This window comes from Heterocephalus glaber, unplaced genomic scaffold (genome assembly GCF_053883595.1).
Source record: "Heterocephalus glaber isolate CG9 unplaced genomic scaffold, H.glaber_assembly_v1.0 deba00000621, whole genome shotgun sequence".
Taxonomy (NCBI): Eukaryota; Metazoa; Chordata; class Mammalia; order Rodentia; family Bathyergidae; genus Heterocephalus; species Heterocephalus glaber.
In genome coordinates this window covers 29,538,660-29,560,809 of record NW_028258153.1, presented here as the reverse complement: position 1 = coordinate 29,560,809, position 22,150 = coordinate 29,538,660, and the positions used below count along the sequence as shown (strand labels likewise).

The 22,150-nt window shown below is 45.5% G+C and overlaps 1 protein-coding gene across 1 annotated transcript in view; it reads right to left on the bottom strand.

Annotated features, from left to right (window-relative positions):
• Tmem178b (transmembrane protein 178B) overlaps nucleotides 1-22,150 on the bottom strand; it is a 385,367-nt gene that overhangs the window by 249,165 nt on the left and 114,052 nt on the right. Inside the window, exon 2 of the mRNA XM_004851291.3 lies at nucleotides 9,653-9,766. Coding sequence (XP_004851348.1) covers nucleotides 9,653-9,766 — 114 coding nt within the window. The remainder of the gene's footprint in view (nucleotides 1-9,652; nucleotides 9,767-22,150) is intronic.

Here is a 22,150-nt window from a genome sequence, read left to right as displayed (position 1 = left end):
TAGTTTCCTTAGCAACCACACAGGATCTAGAAGCTCCAGGATGAGAGAGTGGGGTGAGGGGGCATGTGGAATGCAGATGCTGATGTCAGTCAAACGTGGAACCTCCACACCCATCTTTAACAGCTTTTCACCTTCAGAAGTTTACACACACACCTCTAACTGTTCATTCCTAATTTGGTGCCAGATGCCCAAGCAAAGAGCCTCTGGGAAATGTTATATAATTAGTCTCATTTAACCAAAGTGAATAGAGACTGAGGTCTGATACTGAATGATCCCTAGCACCAAGGACACTAGATGTCCCTTGGTTGGATTTCAGGATTTTATCCAAGCCTACACACAACACACCAAGGGGCGTTCATTAATTTTGTATCAGCAGCTTGTTATGAGCTGAGAACAAGAGACAGGGAATCGGCTTTCACCATGGTTGTTGAGGACATCAGCTTTGGGGATCCAGCCTCAAAATGACAACTATAGGCAGTGGGGGAAGGGCAAAGCCATTCAGAGGCTAAATTGCCTAGAAAGTAGAAAGACGTAAAGTCTCCAGCTTTGAAATGAGTTCTATTCTAAAACCTCATTTGTGAGTCACTTATTTAGAATTCAGAACCCATTTCCAGAGAAGTCATGTCTGTTATAAATGATGATTGGGTTTTTAGGCTAGTCCACAAAAGCCTATTTAACTCATAATGTAGATGAAATACTATACATTTGCAATGAAAAGCAATAGAAAAAATATCCTGTTGTGATACCAGTAATTAAATGAAAAAGAAAAACAGAAAAGTGGAAAATAAATAGCTTTCCTTCATTTCTTTTGAATGCTAGAGCCCTAAGATGGAGGGAGTGGCCAGCCTGGGGCTCTGAGGGTGAGGAGGGCTCCTCGTCTCACGAGGTGATGGGGCAGAGATGATTAGTTCCACTCAGGGTGGCTGGAGGATACAGCAGAGCAATCCTATGGGAGAAGAGAAGGGAAGGGGCCTCTCCCAGGACGTGGGTGAGCTCCCTGGGGCGGGGAAAAGACCATGAACGATGCCACACAGTAGCCTGGTTCCAGGTCTACCTCCACCTTTTCCAGCTTTGGTGAAGATGCTGGCCCTTCTGAGACTTAGTGACTCCCCCAGCAACCTCGACTGACTACTTCAGACGATTGTCTGCATGGGAGTCATGGTGCTCGGCCCCGCCCCCATTCATGGAAAGACTTGCTGCTCAGGTTCTCAGAAGGCCACTAGCCATCAGCAACAAGCCCCTTCAGGGATTACTCAGACACAGACAGCCACACACCCACTGCCATGGCCCTCATCCTAGAAGGCTCCAATGTGGGAGGCATAAATGTGCAGCCATTTCAGCATAACTCAGGAAATTCTGAAGGGCCATTCTTGAACCAGAGCCCTCCAAGGTGTGTCGCTACCCCTGCATCCCAGCCTGGCCTCTCCCTCTGTGGACACTGCTTCCTCCCCTTCCCTGCTATGGAGTGGACATAGAGGCTGCTTCCTAGGGAACCCAGCCTGTGACAGCCTGGCCTAGATTAGGCACAGGTAAGTGATGAGACCTTCTCCTTTCTGGCCTCCTTACCCGCACAGGGCCTAGATCAGCTGAAAAGTCTAACACCCTAGGTAGCAATGAGATTGGAGATACTGTGAGCCCAACGGCAGAATGACAAGCAAGGATCTGGAGAACTCAAAGAAATGTGCCCTCATATCCCCCTGTTTTAGTTATTTTTTGTCACTGAGACACAATACCCAACACCCACAACTTAAAAGAGGAAAGGTTTATTTTGGCTCACAGTTTGTAGAGGTTTCAGTGCATAGTCAAGTGGCTGCAAGGCAGGGTGGCACATGGCAGAGGGGAAGCAGCTCAGGTCAAGGAAGGAGGGGGGAGACTCACCTTTCCAGGCCACACCCTGACTGCCTCCTCTGACCAGAATCCACCTTCCATATTTAGCTATCAACTCATCAGTGAACCAATCCACTAATGAGTATCACAGCCCATGACCCAGTCACCTCCCCAAAGTCCCACCTATGAGCACATGAGGCTTTGAGGAACATGTAGATATAAGCTATTTAACACTGGCTGAAAATGGCCAGGTATGCAGATAACCTACAAGGTTGTGCTTTAAGGTGTTAAGAATCACACAGGCTCCCAGCTCCACCCCTAGAGATTCTGGGCTAGTGCCTGAGAATTTGCATTCGTAACGAGTTTCATGATGATGTTGCTGCTCAGTCATGGACCACATTTAAGTAGCACGGGTCTCTACTCTGGTATGACCATTGCACAACAATTTAGAATTTGGCTTTTTCTGCTACACCATCCCAGTTTCCAGCCACTTCCTGTCTCCCCTCCCCATAATCCTACCAATATTCAGATCCCACCCCCTGCCCCCAGGACCAATCCTGATCACAGTTTCGCCTCCTGCCTTGTTAGTACTTCTGTCCCGTGTGGCCCATTTCTGGCTTCTCAGCCACAGTTCCCTTTCTCTTACTCTACCTCTCTGATACTCCAGACTCCTCAGATTCCTGGCTTTACTTCCTCTACCTACTCCCTGGGAAATGAATCATGCAGTCCTGAACCCCCAAGTAGCACCTACTATCCACAAACCTGCTGACCCACTGCCTTGATGTCAGTTGCCTGCCTGCCCAGATATCTGTGTTTGCCGAATCCAGATTCCCTCTCACTGAGCTGTCTTTGCTGGAAAACTCAAGTCCTAGTACTTTCCCTTCTCACTGTGGCGGTGTGCCTGGATGCTGAGCTCTGGTTGTCTTAACTGTTAGAAAGAACCACTTACCATAGTTTCATTCTCAGCACTAGAGAGTGGACAGATCCCCTAGAGGGCAGATAAGAGGCAGATCCTAGCCCTCCCCACTTTGTCCTTACTGTAACAACCAGGCCAGAGTCAAGATATATCATGTAAAGGTACAAATCACCAGTGATGAATGTCTTTATATTGTATACCTAAATGTACCAATAAAATTTTTTTTAAAAACAGGCCATATCTCTGTGATATGGTAGTTTTATATTATATTCTACTTTTATCTCCCCCACAATGAATCCTTGCTGATTTGAGTATGAAAGTTGGAACTCATGGTGTGTACAAGTCGGCAATATTAGCCTTCACTCTGGGCAGTCAATAAACATTAAGCAACAACCAGTTTGATCCCTTGCTTTGTTGACCCCTAGAAATACTGTATATCATCCAATTTGGAAAGCAGAATATCGCAATTTTCCCTCCAGCACCTAACATGGGGTTCTCGGAGCAGTCACTCCGTGAATACTGAATGAGTCAGTGAACAAATGGATGGAAGAGGCCATTGAGGTTGTGCCCAGTTCTCCTTGGTGGTACCCAAATCAGCATGTTCAACCAGGAGAAGACAACTTCTGATCTGCAGAAGCTGAGAGAATGCCTCCAGGCCAGGCTTCCAACTAATTCCCAGCTCAAAATTGGACCTGCATATTCAGATGAGCTGTAGCTTGAAGACTGCGATTATACCAGCATAGGAATACTCAGATTTTTTTTTCTGTATGTGGATGTCTTTAATACCAAAGACTATACTGTGCTCCACCCCTACTCCAGACCTCCTCCCTTCCCTGTCCCTTGGTCATCTCAAAAATAAATTCTCCCTCTTATCCACTTCATTTTCATCAATGGCCCCTGCCCAGGCCAGCTATCTGAGCAGACGCAATCAATAGTTGCATGTGTAAAGCATCTCCATCTATCTGTAAGCATCTCCCCATCATTTCTTTGGGTGGATCTCCTGAAAAATTAAAAAATAATATCCAGGGAAGGTACCCAAGATATTAATGCCTTAGCTCAAGAGGTTCATCAAATTAATGAATCTGTTTTCCAGCAGAAGCCTGAGGGAGGAGACAAAGCAGAGGTAAATTTTGGCAGGCAGAAAAGCTGCACAGGACAGGAAATGTTCCCACGTGAGTTACTGCTGCAAGGGCATATCTAGGTGTATTTCTCAGTAAGGGATCTTTGTTCTCAGCCTGGCGTGCTGCAGCAACACCACAGGAGCTCCGGGAGGACAAACACAGAGCAGCTTGTGGGCTGCAGGCTGTGGATGTCCCAAAAGGTTTACAATGTTCCTGCAGGAGTTGGGCCAGGGAGATGTGGAATGGTTTGCAAAGAGCAAAGACTCTGCTACTGGGCAACATACAGTGATGCTGTGTTGGTTGAGTTTGGGTGCTACCAAGCTTTCTCATTCTGGGGATGGTTTCTTGCTACTGATGATCCCCATGGATTCCAGTCTTGCAAGCAAGAGGCAGCTCAGCCAAAAACAGAAAGAAAACAATATCTGGAGGGTGGAAGTTCAGACCTGGATTCAGATTTCTCAGGCTCCTCTGAGACTGAAGTGGGTTCTCCAAGCATTCCCTTCCTTCCTGGCCTGGTTACCTTATCTGCAAAGGAGCTGTAACAGTGCAGCCTGGGCTCCTGGAAGGAAACACCGGGTCACCTCCAAACACTATTACAGCTGATGTGAACAAAGATATGGATACCGTTGTATTCACTGGTAGTTCCATCCCAAGCCCTTTGGTCTACAACATTCACCTGATCATTACCAGGGACCGCTTAGGGAAATGGACCAAGAGTCCAGGCTGCTCAGGGCTGAGTGGAAAGAAAGCCCAAAGAGAAGCCAGTTACAGACGAGCAGGCTGGGCTAGGAACTCTCAGGTTAGTCCCCCGGAAAAGGGAGGGCAGGTGCTATCGGGCAAAGAACCAACAGAAGTCCAAAGCAAGAAAGTCCATGCCAGTGGGGAGAGGGACAAGGAGCCAGCTGGGGTCCAAGAGGTAGGCAGGACCTGGGGTGTCTGGAGAGAGTCTAAACAGCACTGGAGAGATGGGGTTCAGTGCAGGACCCTCTAATTCTAGAAAGCAAAAGAGTAAGGAAGTGGGCATAGAATTGGCCAGATGAGGGAGACCAGGTAGGGCTTGGCCAAGCAGGATGAAGTACGAGTTCTACACCATGATCCACACTAGAGCAGCAGGATTCATGGGCTTCTAGTCACATACAAGTTGGTGGGACCGGTCCCCAAGACTGAGCTAACCTGCAGGCAAGAGTCAGAGATAAGAGGTTCCAGGAGCTGCAAAAGCTTTCAGGCATCCATCTACAGCAAGCAAAACATCCTGGGCTATGACCTCTTGTCCCTCTTTGGGTCCACCAAAATGCCCTTGCTCATCCACAAAGTCCGTCTCCATCTCCATCTTCCTCACCCCTCACTTCACCACCTCTCTTCTAGCTAGCCTTGACTTTTCCTACAATCCCTGCACCCAGCTTCACGGTGGCTTCTCAGCACACATGTTCTCTGCCCTGCTGGTAACATGAGCACTGGGTGAGGCAGAGGTGTGGGAGCCCCATGCTGTGGACAGAGGCAGCTGCTCCAGGGTGCCCAGCAGGTGCCTTTCCAGAAATCGCCATCCAAGCCAAGGTGGCAACCTTGAGCAAGCCTGTGTTGGGTGTGGTCGGGGCAGGGAAGCCAGGAGAGAAACCATCTCTCTCCCTTCCCCCAGCTGGAAGTGTGCCACGTGACCATCCAGATCAGGCTTCCAAAAAAAACCTCTAGCTTTCTTGGCTCATAGCCTCTCAAAAGATAACAGATCTGATCACAGCAAAGTGGAGACTCAGCTCTGTGAGTCTCACGTCCAGCAGCAATCAACTGTGAGCTCAAATCTCCATCTCGCCCAGGCAAAGTGGAATGAGAAACTGGAGCTCACAGACACAGTGACGAGTCTCGGGAATCCAGCTGGGAAGCTTGGCCACAGCTACCCACTGAGTCCCTGCTGAGCAGATCAGGAGACGGGGCAAGGAAGGCCCTTCACATGCCTTCCTGCAAGTGTCTGCCTGCAGCTTCAGACAGGCTCTGTTACCACAGTTCTGCCAGCCCACCCTGGCTGCCTGGTCTTAGTCATCAGCCACCCAGCCTCTTCCACCCATCTGCCCTTGCCCTGCAATGAGCAAGTGTCCAGGCTGTAGACCACAGGACACTGTGCCATAAAGGACAAAGGCAAAGGCACTCAGGATGGGCTTGGGGCTCTTGGGCATTGCTTGAGGACACACAATTCTCCAAACAAGTGCAGCCACCTCAGGCTGAAATAAGAGTTGTTAAAAGCCTGTGGGGACATGTAGTAGTCAGAAGAAGGAACAGTGCCACTGAAAGTGCCCCTGCAGTGCCAGCCAGCTTCCCTGGCCATTCCAGCCACTTAAAATCAGCTTCTGTCACGTTCAAAGCATTCAACCAATCCAAATGCAAGGCTGCCTGTTCCCTCCTCACTGGCCAGTAACACTAACCCTAACCCTGGAGAGGGCAGGAAGAGCTGGGTGAGGAGCCCATGGAGGTACCTGTCCCACCCCTGCCACACACATGCAGCAATGGGTGAGAAAGCAGCAGTGGACAGCTGGGCCTGGGTGGACTGAGGACATAGATCCTCGCTCAGGTAGGACTTCTGCCTTCTTCTAGGGTGGGAAGAAGAAACAGGTACCTACCATGCCTCTCCAGTAACTGTCACCCACACCAGTGTCAGAACCTTGTCCTCAACTCATCCAGAGAGCTCAGCACTTGAACCTCAGGCACAAAGGCCACCCCTCTACTCCCCACATACATATACATACACATGCATACACATACATACATACATACATGCTCAGGTTTGATCCTCCAGCCTCTACGACCCCTGAAGCTTAACTCTTTACACTTGGATCTGCAAGTCTCAGTGATTTCAGCTGCTCACGGGCTCGCAGCTCTGCAAGTAAGCCTCCCATTGGTGGGCTTAACTTTCCAAAAAACATAGTTTTAAACCAAATTGTGCTTCTTCCTATTTGAAAACATTTTCCCCACAACAATGGTTGATGATCAGATCACATGCAAATTCCTGATGAAAAGAATATAATCCGAGGTTAACCAAAATCCAAATACTTGCCAGAAATTGTTTCACAAAAGACAAACTCAAATTGCTTTCCTTGGGCAAAAATGAATCAACTGAGAAAAGTAAGATATTAAGATCAAATTATAAAATGATAACTTAATATCAAATGAATTTATTCATTTGATCTCAGAGTATTAAAGAATTCAGAACTCTCAAAACAAGCAAAGAAATCAGATTTGGGGTTTTTTTTCATTTTCAATGCCTGATAATAGGAGTCTGCTCATCTTTAATTGCTGCCACTTTATGTTAAAAGGGGTTTCTGTGCCCACTTCCTACCTAATGTCATCAACACTTGACCTTTGAAAATTAATGTGGACACTTATTGTCCTTCCCCATCATGCCAGCATTCCCAGTCACACTTAGTACCAGCTTCACTTGTGACAGATGTTCACCTGCCCTCTGGCTCAAAATAGCTGTCATGGAATTCAGAATGGCAAATGCTCTCTGCCAGTTTAATAGCCCATTAGACAATTTTGAGAAAGAGGCAGATGAATCCCTCACCAAAGAGTAGCATCAATTTACCCAACACCATGTGCCAGAGACCTTTACATATATCAACCGTTGTGATGATTTTATCAGTTAAAAATAGACCTGTTAGCACCCCAGTTCACAGCATAAGCTACACATTAAATTTTTCAGGACCCAACAGCACTACAATTGGATTATGAGCTCCCTAGAGACATACAAGGCTCAAAGAGCCCTCTTTGTCTTTGCTGATGCCCTGTGACATGTTTCCAGTGATGCTTTGTTGGGTGAACTCTTTGCATTCCAGACATATTCAGGGTGTATAGCCAGGAGAATTCTACCAGCTTTCCCTTAAAGTATATCTGTGCACTTGACACCAAAATAGTTCTCCTTGCTGAAAATTCCACAAACCATCTTAATTGCTTGAAGCAATTCTCCTATATTGTAATTACCTCATTGCCTTGTAATTATTTGCTTTGTGATTGTCTCTCTCCACACCCACCCTTCTCCACCCCCAACTCAAGCTCCTTAAAAGAGCTCCCAGTGGCCTTGGTATCCACGGTGTCTGGCACTTAGAGAAACTCGGTAGCCTTGGTTAAATTAAGTTCATTTGAATTGAAACTGCGATGTCAATAATTTCTTTCTTCTTAGATTCTGAATCCTTTTAGGAACCCCATAATCTATTATAGTTAAGTGGCTAATCAACAAGACTTCTGTATCTGTATTAAAAATCTCTTTTAGGGGGCCAGGGATTTAGCTCAGTGGCACCGTGTCTGCCTTGCAAGTGCAAGGACCTGAATTCGATCCCAGGTACCAAAAATATATATATATATATCTTTTAGGTTCCTATTGAGTTACTATACTAGGCCAATATATTGCAGGAAATAAGCAATTGTCATTTATTTCTATATTTGAGTCTTTACATATCTACCTCCATAAAGAAATTAAAACCCCCAATGATTAGTCTCTAAGGCAAATCTCATATTAAAATTAAATAAGGATGTGGCATGCTTGGCTCAATGTCAAGCACACTGGAATGCTCTTTAAGCTCTTTGTTCCCGTGTGCTGGTGTCTATAGTAATGGCTATAGCTTGTAGGGGCAGCAGTCTGGTTAATGCCAACCCATCTGCTGGCACTTGCTCTATGATTGCAGGCCAGAAGCACTGGGTAACAATCATCTGGACACCCAAAGTTTTTCCTGAAACCAGTGAATGACAGTTGTGTTTTGTTTAATTTTTCTTGTCTTTCACAATTCCCCACTCCCCACCCCAGGCTATGGATGGTTCATTAAAGTCAAACCAAAAAGTGAATCCCACACATGCAAATAAAACTAAGCAACAATAAAGAAAGACATTTTGGCTTGAAAAACTGCCTTCTTCAATTTCATCACTTAAGGGATTCCTAATATCAAGAAACAAAAGCTTCTTTGCCTATGAATGTAAACTGAACCTTCACCTTGGGCTGTTGAGTGGAAAAAAAAAAAGAAAGAAAGAAAAGGAACATCTGACCAGTGCAAGAGAAGAAACAAGGCACTTACTCACAGGACAAATGGGTCAGCAAGAAGATCTGTACCAGCAAAGAGGGGGAGCTCTTCTGCCACAGACAGGCAGCGGATCCCCACAGGGCAGAAAGTAAAAATAGCCAGGGGACTCGGTTGGCTCATTAAGTCACCCTCTTACTGCAATTTAAGTCCTAACTATCCCCTGGCCGAGAAATTCCTTAACCAGTAGGCACAAATTCGGATTCTGATCTGTGTTAAGCAATTACAGGTGAGCTGAGGCCTAAAGGCCATCATTGGAGACTTGTGGTGGAGGCAAGATCTACCCCCTTTGTGCCCTACGCTGGTGCAAATCCCCACAGTAATACAGCCTGCAACCACGGTAGATGACAACTGGAGGCACTAACAGGTTGCCACAATAATATTCCTAGCAACTTGGAGACAGCTGAAGTCAAATCCCACAAGCAAGTACAGTGGGGTAGGTGAAACTTTACATGCCTACCAAGATAGGGCAATAAGATCGTTATCTGACTGCCAGTGATTTGGTTTTTGTTTTTAGTTTCGGTTTGAGTATTGCTTTTTTTTTAGAAGCAAGCCCCCCAGAGCTATAATTCAATCAAAAGTTACTGAGGAAATTCTGACCCATTAATATTGGAGGATCCAGTACAATGTCCTGAGTCTGTACACAATCCCAGAAGGCAGAGAATCCAGTCCCCCAAGCCCTCCAGAGGTGACATCACGCACAGTCACAGCCAGAGCAACTGAGGTGTACTTACGCAGGGCATGCCACTCGTCCTGACGGATGGTCTTCGTGATGTTGAATGTGAGGTTCCTGGGGATGGTTGCTGAGGAGTAGTGGTACTTGATGTATGTGCATCGCTCAATTTCTCCTGGAAAAGCAAGGGAACCGAATGTTAATGACATTGCAACCATGTCTGCAGCAGCTCTGGGATCCATTTTACCAACCTGGAGAAAGGGACTTGTTTCATCCTTGGCCTGGTGACCCCTAGTTTATATAAGACAGTAACTTTGGCTCAAAAAGAGGAAGAGACCTTTGATTTATTTTTTAAAAAATACATCTCTGAGATCATGTAGACGTGGAAAGAGCCAAAGTTTAGGCTGCTAGAAGCTAGCACTGAAAAAGGGGGGTACCCATGTTTCTCTAACATCCTTAACAAAAATCAGCTCTCAAGTTGAAAGAAGTCTGGTGTCAAAAAACATTAACATTTTCCACCCAAGGACCAAGAAAGAGTAGGCTTGGCCTTCATGCTATCGTTTGCTCTTTTAGTAGAAATGTTGCACTTTAGTCTTCTACATAGGGAGCTGGGTTGGGGAAAATTTCTTCCCTTTTTCCCTCTCCATCCCTCTGCAATCCTCTCCAACCTCACCTCTGACCACAAAGTACTCAAATCAATCTCTCTCTCTTTGAACTAGGCTCAGGCTTCTTGGACAAAATTGTGGCACCTTAACTCAACACTTGGTCCAATGTATCATTATTAAATCAAAGCATACTTTGCCAGTCCAATTACTATCTTAGGGCAGAGATTCTCAAAGTGTGGTCACAGGACAATCAGCATCAACGTTCCCCAGGAACTTCCTAGACATGCAACTTCTCAGGCCCAAGCCCAGTCTTCCCAAAGCCAAAAACTCCAAGGTAAAGCCCAGCTGAGGTTTATTAAGCCTTCCAGGTGATTCTGTTGTGTACTTCAGTTTGAGAACTGCTGCTTTAGAGACTCTAACACAATTACCAATGTATCAATTCACAACTCGCCCCTGTTTGCAAATTCCAAAAGAAAGACCTGATTCAGAGTTCCTTCCTTGTTACATTTGGTCTCCTCCAGGCATTGCTATTGACAATTGCTTGTATCTGGAGAATATTACAACTCAATGTCAGGGCACTGTGAAGAATCAGGAAAGGAGTGATTTTTAAAGGTTAGGGGTTCTGAAATTTGGTTTTGCACCTGAATGGATTTTGATGGTAATCCATTTTGCACCCCACTGATTTTCAATTTATAACTGGCGGCACCCGATTGAATTGTTTGACCTCACCCCACCCCACTGTCAGGAGGGAACCTGCCAATTGGTGAAGTGCAATAATTTAGATGGCGTGCCTTGGGAAACTGATGCCTTATTGTAAATTATATCTGAACAACTGCCTAGTTTCCAGGTATTGGCAGACCTTCCTCAAATGGGACAGACTCTCTCCAAAGAGACAAAAGTCTCTTTGAAAAGTGGTCTACACTCTTTCCCTGTATCTTTAGTTTGTCAAACTCTGTGTCTGTCCTCTTAGCCCACAAACCCTCTGAAGCCTCTCACAGGTCCCCCAGCTTCCCCCAAGCACACCTCCTCCCTCACCTCCACCCATCATCCTACTTTCTTGACTTGCTGGAGTTTGTGAAAAAGTATCTACCAGAGTCCACTTCTTCAACTCAAACCCACCCCTCAAGCCTGCACACTTTAAATTCATCACAAATTCCATGAATAGCATCACTTCCAGGCTATACCAGCATCCCCAATGCCTCCTCCTCCTCCTCCCTAATGGTGCCCTCTCTTGCTGACATCAGCTGGTCAGTAAATTCTGTCAGTACTACTCCAGAAATGTCCCTGAAGTCCGGTGCCTCCTCGCAGTCCCCACTTTCTCCATGGTAGCTGTCCTAATGCAGTGATGTGCATCATAATGACTTTCCAAAGCGAGGCTAAATATGACAGTAGTCCCCTAAGATGGCATCCCCTGGTGATGTCACAGCCATTCTCATCTGTGAAAGTACATGCTGCAATGTTCACACAGTGCCAAAACCATCTAACAGTAGATTTCTCAGTGTGTCTCCATCGTTAAGTGATGCGTGACTACAGTGACGTATCTCAATAAACAGCCACATTTAGTGGAAACTTACCAAGTAGGAGAAACTTGCCAACTGCTTTAGAAACCAGTGGTACCTGCTTTACACATCATGAGGCTCACAGAGAGGATATTTAGAAGACACCCTGGAATAAACAGAAAAGGCAGCCCCAGTCCAGACTCCCTGACAACCGAAGGAACCAGCATTCCAAATACACTTGGAACCCATTTCTGGGGTCATACTTGTCCCACCACTGGGAGACTCCATAAAGGAGTTGCTGTTATCACCATCCCTGTTTCAAAAATAGGAAAGCTCCACTTACTCAAGAAGATTAAGTGACCTGCCTAAGGAAGTGACCACACCAGGATTAGAACCCAGGGTTGTTCAACCACTCCAGAAAGCCTCTCTTTCTGGAGCCATCCTCTGCTCATAGGCCTCCACTGGCCTTTGTACACACAGGAGAAACCCCACACTGCTCAGGCATGAAGCCCCCAAGCTCCACTCCAGCTCCCCTTTGGCCCCAGCCTTCCCACCCCCCACAGGCTGCTGCCCGGGGAACCTTCCCACTATACCCTGAGTGTGCCACATCCCTTCATAGCTGTCTCTAGGCTCCTCCCTGCCTGTCTCCCTGAGGACACTGATTGTCCTTAGAGGGAGCTCAAATGGCAGCTCCCAGGAAAGCCTTCCTTGCATCTAGGAGGTGCCCAGCAGCACCCAGCAGGAACACTCATCTGGGCTGCTCCCTCCTCCCCTCCTGCTCCCCTGAGCCTCCTCCTTATGCACCCAATGCACCCATGGGCTGTGATTTATCTGTTTACATGCCTCACTCCCCCTCTAGATTATGAGTTTCTCAAGGACAGGGACGTTGTCTTATTCATTTATCTTTATCTCCCAGCCCCCAACACAAGGTAAGCACCTATTCCAAGTGCTCCAAAGGAAAGCGTGAATAATATGAGATGCCCTTGGTAAGGCCATGGTGGCAAAGAAACCAATTGTTTTTATTACATGCAAGGAAAATAATTGAGGCAAAGAAAATGTAATCAGTGAAAGGAGATAATCGCTGCAGAACTCAGGGAGCCTACAGACGACACCTCTTCCCCATCTGGACAATGTAAGGAGAGACAATCAATCACAGTGAGGTAAAAGAAACCCCATATGATCACAGAACAGTGTCTCACTGCACTGAGCAAAAGTAATCCAAGGGGCAACTAAGTCAATGGTTTGGGGGAAAAAAAAGAGTGGGGGAAGGTAGAAAAGAAATAAGAAAGCAATAGTAGAAGGCTGTAACAAGAATACCATCAGGAATTGTCTTGCACAGGTCCAGCTGGGCAGGTTGTGTTGCTATACAAAGGCATTTCCTGAATACTTGGTTGCTGAGATCCAGCTGCTGCTCTCTTGGCCAAGCCTTGTACCTTGGTGAGGTGGAGGTCAGGACTGCCTCTGCCAGAAGGGACTCCTTTATCTAATTTGCACAACAGTGCCATATGAACTAGCCACCATCCTACATGCAATCATTTCAAGATCAAACAAAACATTTCCTGGACCCAGCCTTGGAGCACAAAACCGGATTTCACTGGTGATGGCCAGATTTGTACCTGTCACTGTATCTGAGAAAAGTGCCTGATTTCTCAGCTAAGGGCAGGCTCTCTCAGCCTCAACACAAACTCAACAAGTTGTCACAGGCTCCCAGAAATCTACAGTCAACTTCCTGAGCCCCTGCACCTGCAGCCCACCCAGCCAATGAGGGAAGAGGCCCCTTGACCCTTAGCAAGAAACCAGGGAGCAGGCAATGGTGACAGCCAGGAGACCTGCCTGGGGCAGCAGGAACAGCCCACTGGAGGCCCTCACTGTTTGCTTTGCATTGGGGATTATAACATCCTGCCTTTGACAGCAATTAAATCTGAAAGATTCAAATATTGCCTAAGAAGAAAGGCAAAATATTTATCCATGTGTCTGCAGGTCCTGTCAGTATGCTGGGCTTTTGTAAATACAGGCACCATCTGGGCACCCAATACGTGTGCCCAGAATGTGGGCTTCTCAATGCAAGCAGGTTTTCTTGCAACAAAAGATGAGGAGGGGCTACCTGGAACACGATAAGGAAGCCCATGGCCCTACCTGGAAAAGAGGTCAAACCCACCTTTACCAACACCTGCAGCCCAACCCAGAGGCTCAGGGTCCCCCTCAAGAAGCTGCAGCATGGGTGGAACTGGGCTTCCGACGTGCTCTGTCTCCTGAGCTGGTGATCATGCTGCCTGCTGGTCAGAGTCCTAGCAAAACACATAAGTGATGCCCAAACAGGTAACCAAGGAGAGTTCTTTAAAAGGACAATTTAACTCAAAAACCTGATCGAAAAATGGGCAAAGGACTTGAACAGACATTTATCCAATAAAGATATTTAAATGATCAACAGATACATGAAAAGACGTTCAACATCACTAATCATCAGAGAAATGCAAATGAAAACCACAATGAAGTATTACCTTACACCTGTTAAGATGGCTGCTATACCCCCACCCCAAAAAAAGAGAGAGACAAAAGATAACAATGGTTGGTGAGGAGGCAGAAAAATTAAAACTCTTGTACATTTGGGTGGGTGTATATTTTGGCTATACCACCATGGACCACAGCAACGAGGCTCCTCAAAAAGTGAAATAGGCCAGGGATTTAGCTCAGTGTTTTCGCCATCTGCTCCGCAAACTCAAGGACCCGAGTTCAATCCCCAGTACCAAAAAAAAAAAAAAAAAAGTGAAGAGTAGGATTACCATGTGACCTAGTAATCCCACCTTAGGTATATATCAAAAAGAAATTAGTATCTCAAAGAGATATCTGCACACCTATGTTTATTGCAGCATTATTTACAACAGCCAAGATATGAGTGTCTATCAGTGGATGACTGGATAAAGAAAATGTGATTATTTTGGTAAACATAATGGAATATTTTTTTTTTTTTAAGAAAAAGGAGATGCTGCCATACATGACAACCTGAAAGAATCAAATTCTGCATGATTCCACTTAGATGAGGTATCTTAAACTCAGGAGCAGAGAGTAGAATGGTGGTCGGCAGGAGCTGGGGGAGGTGGGAATGAGGGATTGTTCCACAGGCATAAAAGTTCAGTCACACAAGATGAGAAAGTTCTAGAGATCTGCTGCACAACATTGTGCCTATAGTTAACAATACTTAATTGCACACTCAAAAATCTGATAAGATAGTAGTTATGTTAAATGTTTTACCCCAATTGAAAAAAGAAAATGTAGAGAAGGACAATTTTCACAACTGAGCACAGGGTACAGAGACCAGAGGAGGATGGTGGAAGGCCCCTGGGGTGACAACGGAAAGAGCTGGCATCACCCTGAGTCCTCAGGGCAGAGGAAGGAGCCATCACCAGAAGCTGGAGAGGGTGGTCATATGGAGGGAGGGTCACAGCCAGCTTGCGATGAGGGAGCAGGGAAGACATTTAACCTCTCACTGCGCCTACCTTCCACTGTGGCACCAAATCCAACTGGAAGCTGGGGAACAGAGCAGCCTGCAGGAGTTCAGAGCAGGCAAGTCAGAGCCATGCTGGGAGTGGCAGCCAGAGTTCCCCTCACTACTCTTGCACCTCCCTGGGCTTCTGCGGCAAAAGACAACCACAGGGAACTTGAATGAGGAGAGTTTTTCCATTCCTTTTTTTCTACTGCAAGTCCTACAAGACCCTAGGCATAAGTGTGGTAACTCGGGTCAAGTACTAACTGAGATCTCTACACAAAATGAGTGCTTATTATTATCAATGGCTACCCTAAGACTGCTCTAAAGAGATAGGACACAGGAAATAAATAATATTAGCAAAATGTTTATATTGGTGCTACAGATGTATATCTGTATCTATAGAAACCTTTTTTTTTTTTTTTTTTACCCCCAGGTCCTTGGCACTGAGCCACATTCCCAGCCCTTTTTAGTTTTTGAGACAAGGTCTCACTAAGTCACTAAGTTGCCCAGGCTGGGCTTGAACTTTCGATCTCACAGCCTCAGTCTTCCAGACTACTGGGATCACAAGGGTGTGCCACCACACAAAAACCATAAGAGGCAACAACTGTAGTAGAGCAAGAGCTCTGAGATAGAGGGAAGAAATGAAGAAACAGAGGTGGGGGTTGTGGCATCGAAGCCAAGTGCACTGGAACTGAGTTCTGGATTCTGGTCCCACCCTGCAGCACCAGCAGGATAAACAAAATGTAGTGATTTAGTGATTAACGTTGTGTGATCTCCTAAGTCCCTGTCAAGGGAGGCTTCACTTGAGAGTAATACAGACTAAGCAGGACCCCTCTCAGGCAGAGTGGCTTTTGAGAAAGCACAGGGCCCAAGCTTACCCCATCTAAAGCTATCTTCCCTGCACCCATGCTTCAGTCTCCCGCTAGAGAGCTATAAAATATTGTTCTCCTAGACACTCACTTTTAAAGCTCTTTTGAAGAAGACTGAAGGGTACACCAACATCTAAGTGTAAATGAGATCCCAGAACCCCCTCCTCCAGACCAGAGGAGCCCTAGGGACAGGAGGCTGCTATCGAGGGGAGAGGAGAGCATGACCCAGGGGCAAACCCTTACAAGTGAACCTCACAATTGTGCCTGGCACTGACCTGGGTGGTGCAAGGAAGAACCAGAACATGGGACCCCTCTGCCCCTCACCCTAAAAGTGCTGGGGTCAACGCTGCCTTGATGACTGTAGCTTTAGAAGAGTCTTAAAATCGGGTACTAAACGTCTTCCAACACTGTTTTGTCTGTGTTTTGTCTTTTGTTTTTTTTCTCTTTACTTTTCTAGGTCCTTTGTCCTCCTACATAACTTTTAAATTTCAATATCCAAGTCTTCATTTATAGCAAGTAGACACAGACCTGAAGTTTTACATATACCTTGTGTTTTCTAATCCTGCTAAATTCAAATACAAGTTCTAGGGGCTCCTAGAGATTTCTTAGTGTTTTCTCTGTAGATGATCATTTCATCTACATATAAACATTTTGCTTCTACCTTGCCAATCCTATCCTAATTGTGTCACTTTATTGCCAGACTATTTTGGTTTAGGCCTAGGTTTCAAAGTTTAATGGACAGATGAAGAGTAAGCATATCTGCCCTTGTTCCCCACCTTAAGGAGAAAGCATTGTATCTTCTCCATTCATATAAGGCGTTCTCACTGAAAGTATGGAGTACATGTCTTTAATCTGTTGAGAAGTTTCTGTTCTACTTCTAGTCTCCTGATAGCTCTTACCGTGAACAGCTGTAGAATTTAGTCCAATACTTTTTCTCCAACTAGTGACAGGATCATATGGCTTTTTCCTTTCCTCTGTTAAAATGATGACTTTTGGGGGTGGATCTTCCAATGCTGAACCAAGACTGCCATCCCTATGACAAGACCACTTTCTACATACTGCCAGATCTGACTTCTAAGAGTTTGTTTTGTTAAACAAATTTCTATCTATGTTCATACTTTTTTCTGCTATTATCTTTATCCAGTTTTAGTATCAGCACAATGTTGAGTTCCTAAAATGAGGGGAGAAGTGTTCCTTCTTTTTTCTGCTTTAATTGTTTGATACAATTTATCAGTTAAAATGTATATGAGTCTGCTGTTGTCATATAGGTAGGTTTTCAAGCTGGGGATATACTTTCTTTAATAGGTGCTATTCAAATTTTATATTTCCTCCAGAGTTAGTTTCATTAATTTGCCTTCCAAGGTACTTCTTAGAAGTTGTCAAATTTATGTCAAAAAAAGATTTTTGAAATATGCTTTCTATATCCTTTTAAATTCTGTAAAATCTGTGGTAATGTCTCCTAGGTCTTGATACTGTAATTTTAAAAATGTATAATTGATATTGTGTAATAGGATGTAAAGGTCTAAAGGAGCAGGGGAAGTGGGAAGGGTTGGGGAAAGGAAAGAAGGGAAAAGAAAAAATATGAGAAAAGGAAAAAAATGGAAACAAGGTCTTTGCAAATACGGAAGGGTGGAGTGGGTGAAGAGGGCAAGGGAAGGGGAAAAAAAATAAGAACCAAGAAACTCAGGTACAAGATCCCAATGATGAATGTAACTGTATTTTATACCTAAAATGTACCAATAAACTTAATGAGGGGAAAAAATTAAAAAATAAAAAATAATTTAAAAAAATAATCCTACGGGACCAGAAATAAATAAATAAATAAATAAATAAATAAATAAATAAATAAATAAGTGCTGGGGTGGCTGGGTATGTGTTGGTCATGGCATTTAGGAAAAACTGAGTTAAACAATGTGTAAGCTGTTTATTTATTGCAGCACTGAGCAATACATACATTGTGACTCCCCAAAAAGGACAGTGACAGCATGCAGACAGTCCTAGATTCGTTAACCCCAAATCCTTTTTCACACAAAGAGCAGTTTCTACCACGCAGGCCCATGAGTTCATCAAAATCAGAAAGCAGGTCTCTTGTTTACATTCTCCCTCAGGCCAGGCGCACCCAACCAGCACACAGTCCTCAGTATATATTTGGATGAGTCAAAAACAAATATCAGGACCTGATATTTGACTATATGATCTACCAGGTAAATTAAATAACTGGCTCCATGTGTTTGCTGGTCTTTTCTCCAAGCCTGGCAGCAAGGCAACACCAGGGCTGAATGCCCCTCATGAGCTGTGTTTGTATAATGCCTTCGGTGTCCTGCACCACATCCCCCGGGGCCACCTGTGTGTGATCCCAGTGTCTTGCAGCTCCAGTGGATGCTCTTGGGCGAGCTGGCAGTCCACCAAGTCACCCTCCCTTTTGAGGAGACCTGGACTGCCCAAAATGACCCAGAGAACAGTAGCGGAAGACATTTATACATTTGAGAACCCTGCAGTGGTAATCACTGAAAGGAATTGGCACAGTTTAGTCTTGAGGCTACTTGGAGGGTCACATCCATGCCTAGGAGGATGCAGCCTTCTGGCTTTCTTTTCAGCTTCCCTGTGTGCTTTTCCTCTGTGCTATTCATGCACCTGACCAACCTAGGGAGGCACTACTGGGCCCCTTGCAGATCTGTGTGTTTACTTCATCCTCAAAGTTCCTTTTTGTTATTGTTTTTGGGGTTATTTTGGGGGGGTACTGGGGATGGAACCCAGGGCCTTCACACTAAGCAACATCTTCAGCCCTTTTATTTATTTTTTATTTTGAAACAGGGTCTCACTAAGTCAGCCAGGCTGGGCTTAAACTTGTGATCCTCCTGTCTTAACCTTCCAGAGTGCCAGGATTACAGGTGTGCACCATCATGCCGGGCTCAAAGTTCCTTTTTTTAAACAAATCTATTCCATGTCTTGCACAGACCAGATCTCACAAGTTATCCCACATCATCACAACAGCTCTGAGAGGGAAACGTGAGCATCCTATCCCTGTGTGACCAGAGAAGAGGGAGTTCAGACAGATGAGGACCCTGCCCAGGGCCAGCCAGGCAGCCAGGAGGAAGCCAGAATGAAAGTTCCAGTCTCTGACACATCACAGTCACTACTCATTGGAAACAGGATTCTTTCTGCAGCCACAGCCTTGCACAAGGAAGGAACTCGGTACATCCATTGAAGGATGAAAAAAAGGCAGGAAGGTTACATCAGCTCTGCCTTGCATGTTGCTCCTCTGTCCACGGTGCCCCTGCCTCACCAGGCTCTCCAGCTTCCATGCCCAGGCCCCAGCCTGCTGTGGGATAGGCCCCACCCCAGAGAGTCTCACCCTCCTGTCTGTCTCCCCTACCAGGTTGCAGGCTCTTAGTCATCTTTCTAGCCCCAGGCCTGACTAGTGTTCCATGCTTCTTAAAAAAAAGATTACATAGAAAATAGAAAGAGCACATGGAAAAAGTAGAAAGCTAGCAACAAAAAATGATGGAACAGATCTTTAAGATCTAAGAGACTTTTCTCAACAACAACAACAAAGTTAAAATTACATCTTAGTCAGGGGAACAAGTAGAGGAGTGTACCTTTAGCAAATTAAGAAAGCCACTTCTCAGATCTATAAGCATTTTGTTAAATTCTTTAGAAGCCCAAAACAGGGGGCTGGGGTGGAAGAACATGGGAGTTTAGGGAGGTAAAGAGTTGATATTAGAGGTAATGAAAAAGCAAGGCAGGGATATTCCAGGGGCTCAGGAAGGTAGACTCGGGCTGGTGGATACCAGGTCTCTCAGCTCGTCCCAAGGCACAAAACTGGGGGGAGACAGAAGGCACACCCTGCCACCTCCACACCCAACAGCACTGGCAGGACTCTCAGTATTTAAGAAGCAGCTCTTCACAAAAGCTCATTACAAGAAATCTCCTTCCCACCTCTCCATGTCTTCTCTTTAGCACCTTCTGCTCCTCCCAGATGTTCTGAGAAAGATTTGCAAGGCTTATTGCTGCTGCAGACCCAGCCATAAAGTCTCTCTTGTCTTCATACCAAGGAAAAGTGTTAGCTACCTTTTTGTTTTTAATGGCTTCAGATGCATTCCTTTCTGAATGCTTTATATTCTCTGTTTGTGGTATCAGCATCGCTTTTTAATGTTGTTTCATATGCACAGCCTAGATTGCATCTTAAATATTTAATTCATTTCTATTCTATGTTACATTAATGTTTGCTATAAGCAGTATTCAGGGAACCTCCTGATTATACACACAGAGTTCCATTTTTTAAAACCATCAACTCCATCCGCCCCATCACCACATTTCTGACCCTTTACTCCACCCCAAACATCATCTGCTGGCTACTCTGATAACACAGTTATTTGCATATTAATCATGTATCTCTATCTATGATAATGTTTTTTTATCTTTGTACTCCTGATGGCCAAAGTGGTATTTTGAATATTGTTACTCATTTTCATAATAGCTGCTATTTAGTGAATGCTTTCTGTGTTCCACACTCTACAAAATGCATTATTATGCATTTTCTCACTTGATTCTAAAAGTTAGGTACTATTATTATTCACATTTCGCAGGTGAGGACATAAAGGTTTAAAGAGTTACCCTACCTAAGAATGCATAGCTATCAGGTTCCAGAGGTGGGATTCAAACCCACCCAGCACACTCCTTAAGCAGTGTCCTTAAGCAGACACTGCACATGTGAAGAGAAACTGGTGAAAATCAAGCTCTTCTGAAAGAAAGTGGGAGCCCTTCCAAGGTTTTATATTGCTTTTTATATAAAGCAAAACTTTTCCACTCGCAGGAATTTTCAGCAGCTACAGCTCCTGCTGCTCTTATCAGAGTAAGACAAAATGTTTGCTTCCATAGCTCCCCTAATGGGCTGAAGAAAAGCTAACTCGGTAGTAACAGAGAAGCAGAGAAGAGGAAGAGGGCTGGTGGAGTGTTTGCTGGTCATGCACCTGACGCCTGTGTACTGGCCACATCCCAGTCTCCACTCCCTGGATAGCAGGGGCCTCTGGGCAAACTGCTCAACCTTTCAGGGCCTCCATTTCTTCATCTGCGAAATGCAGATAATAATAGCACTCCGCTCATAAGATTGATGAGGAGTAAATGAGATAACCCATGGCAAACCTGCTCCATAGTGAGCCTTCAATAACTACTTGCAGCATTCATTAGTTATGCCTTTGGAGACACACGTCCTGCTCCCATAGAACAGCCCATAAATATTTAAAGACAGCTCTCATGCCTCTCCCCACCCCTAAATCTCCTATGCTTCTAGCTGAAGGCATCTAAATTCCCCCAACCACACTGGTTATTCTAAAGGTCCAGTCCATGGACCAGTATCTCTCCCAGTCCACAGAGAACAGTGGCCCTCGTCCCTTGCATGCACAGCCAGACCTGTGGAGCTCACAGGACCACAGCTCCTGTGGCATAGCTCTAATGACACAGTGTGGCTTCCTTTCAGCTTTGCTGGCAGCCTTGTCATAGGGCTGATCACCCAGAGGGGATCATGCCGAAGCGGTTTCCTCCAAAGAAGCTAAACCTACTATGGCCCCCTCCATGTGCTTGGGCAACTATCTTTTCTCACTTTTTGGTTTTGCTTTGGTCTGTTATCCAGGTGTAGGATCTCCTATTTGTTCCTGCCCCCAAGCAAGGTTTTGGACCGTGATCTTGTCACTCTATAAATCAGCAATTAGTCCCACACACTTCATTAGCAGGCCATCCCCATTCTCGTCCAAGCCATTATTAAAGTACCCCCACACGGTGATACACACACACACACACACACACACACACACACTCTCTCTCTCTCTCTCTCTCTCTCTCTCTCTCTCTCCCTGTGAGCAGAAATCAAAACATGATGAGAGCTCTTCGGCTGTGAGTGCTCCACCTGCCACAAATCTACCTCCTGACCTGCCTCCCCCAGGCCCACTTCCCCATCTCATTCACCTGGACCTCATGAGAGACCCTTCCTACAGCACTCAACCTGATTGACAGGTCTAAGAATGGCACCCAAAAAAAGAAATGAGGCAATGGGGTGTGGCTTGCTCAGCGCCCAGGTATCCCAGCTTCCTTGCTGAGCAC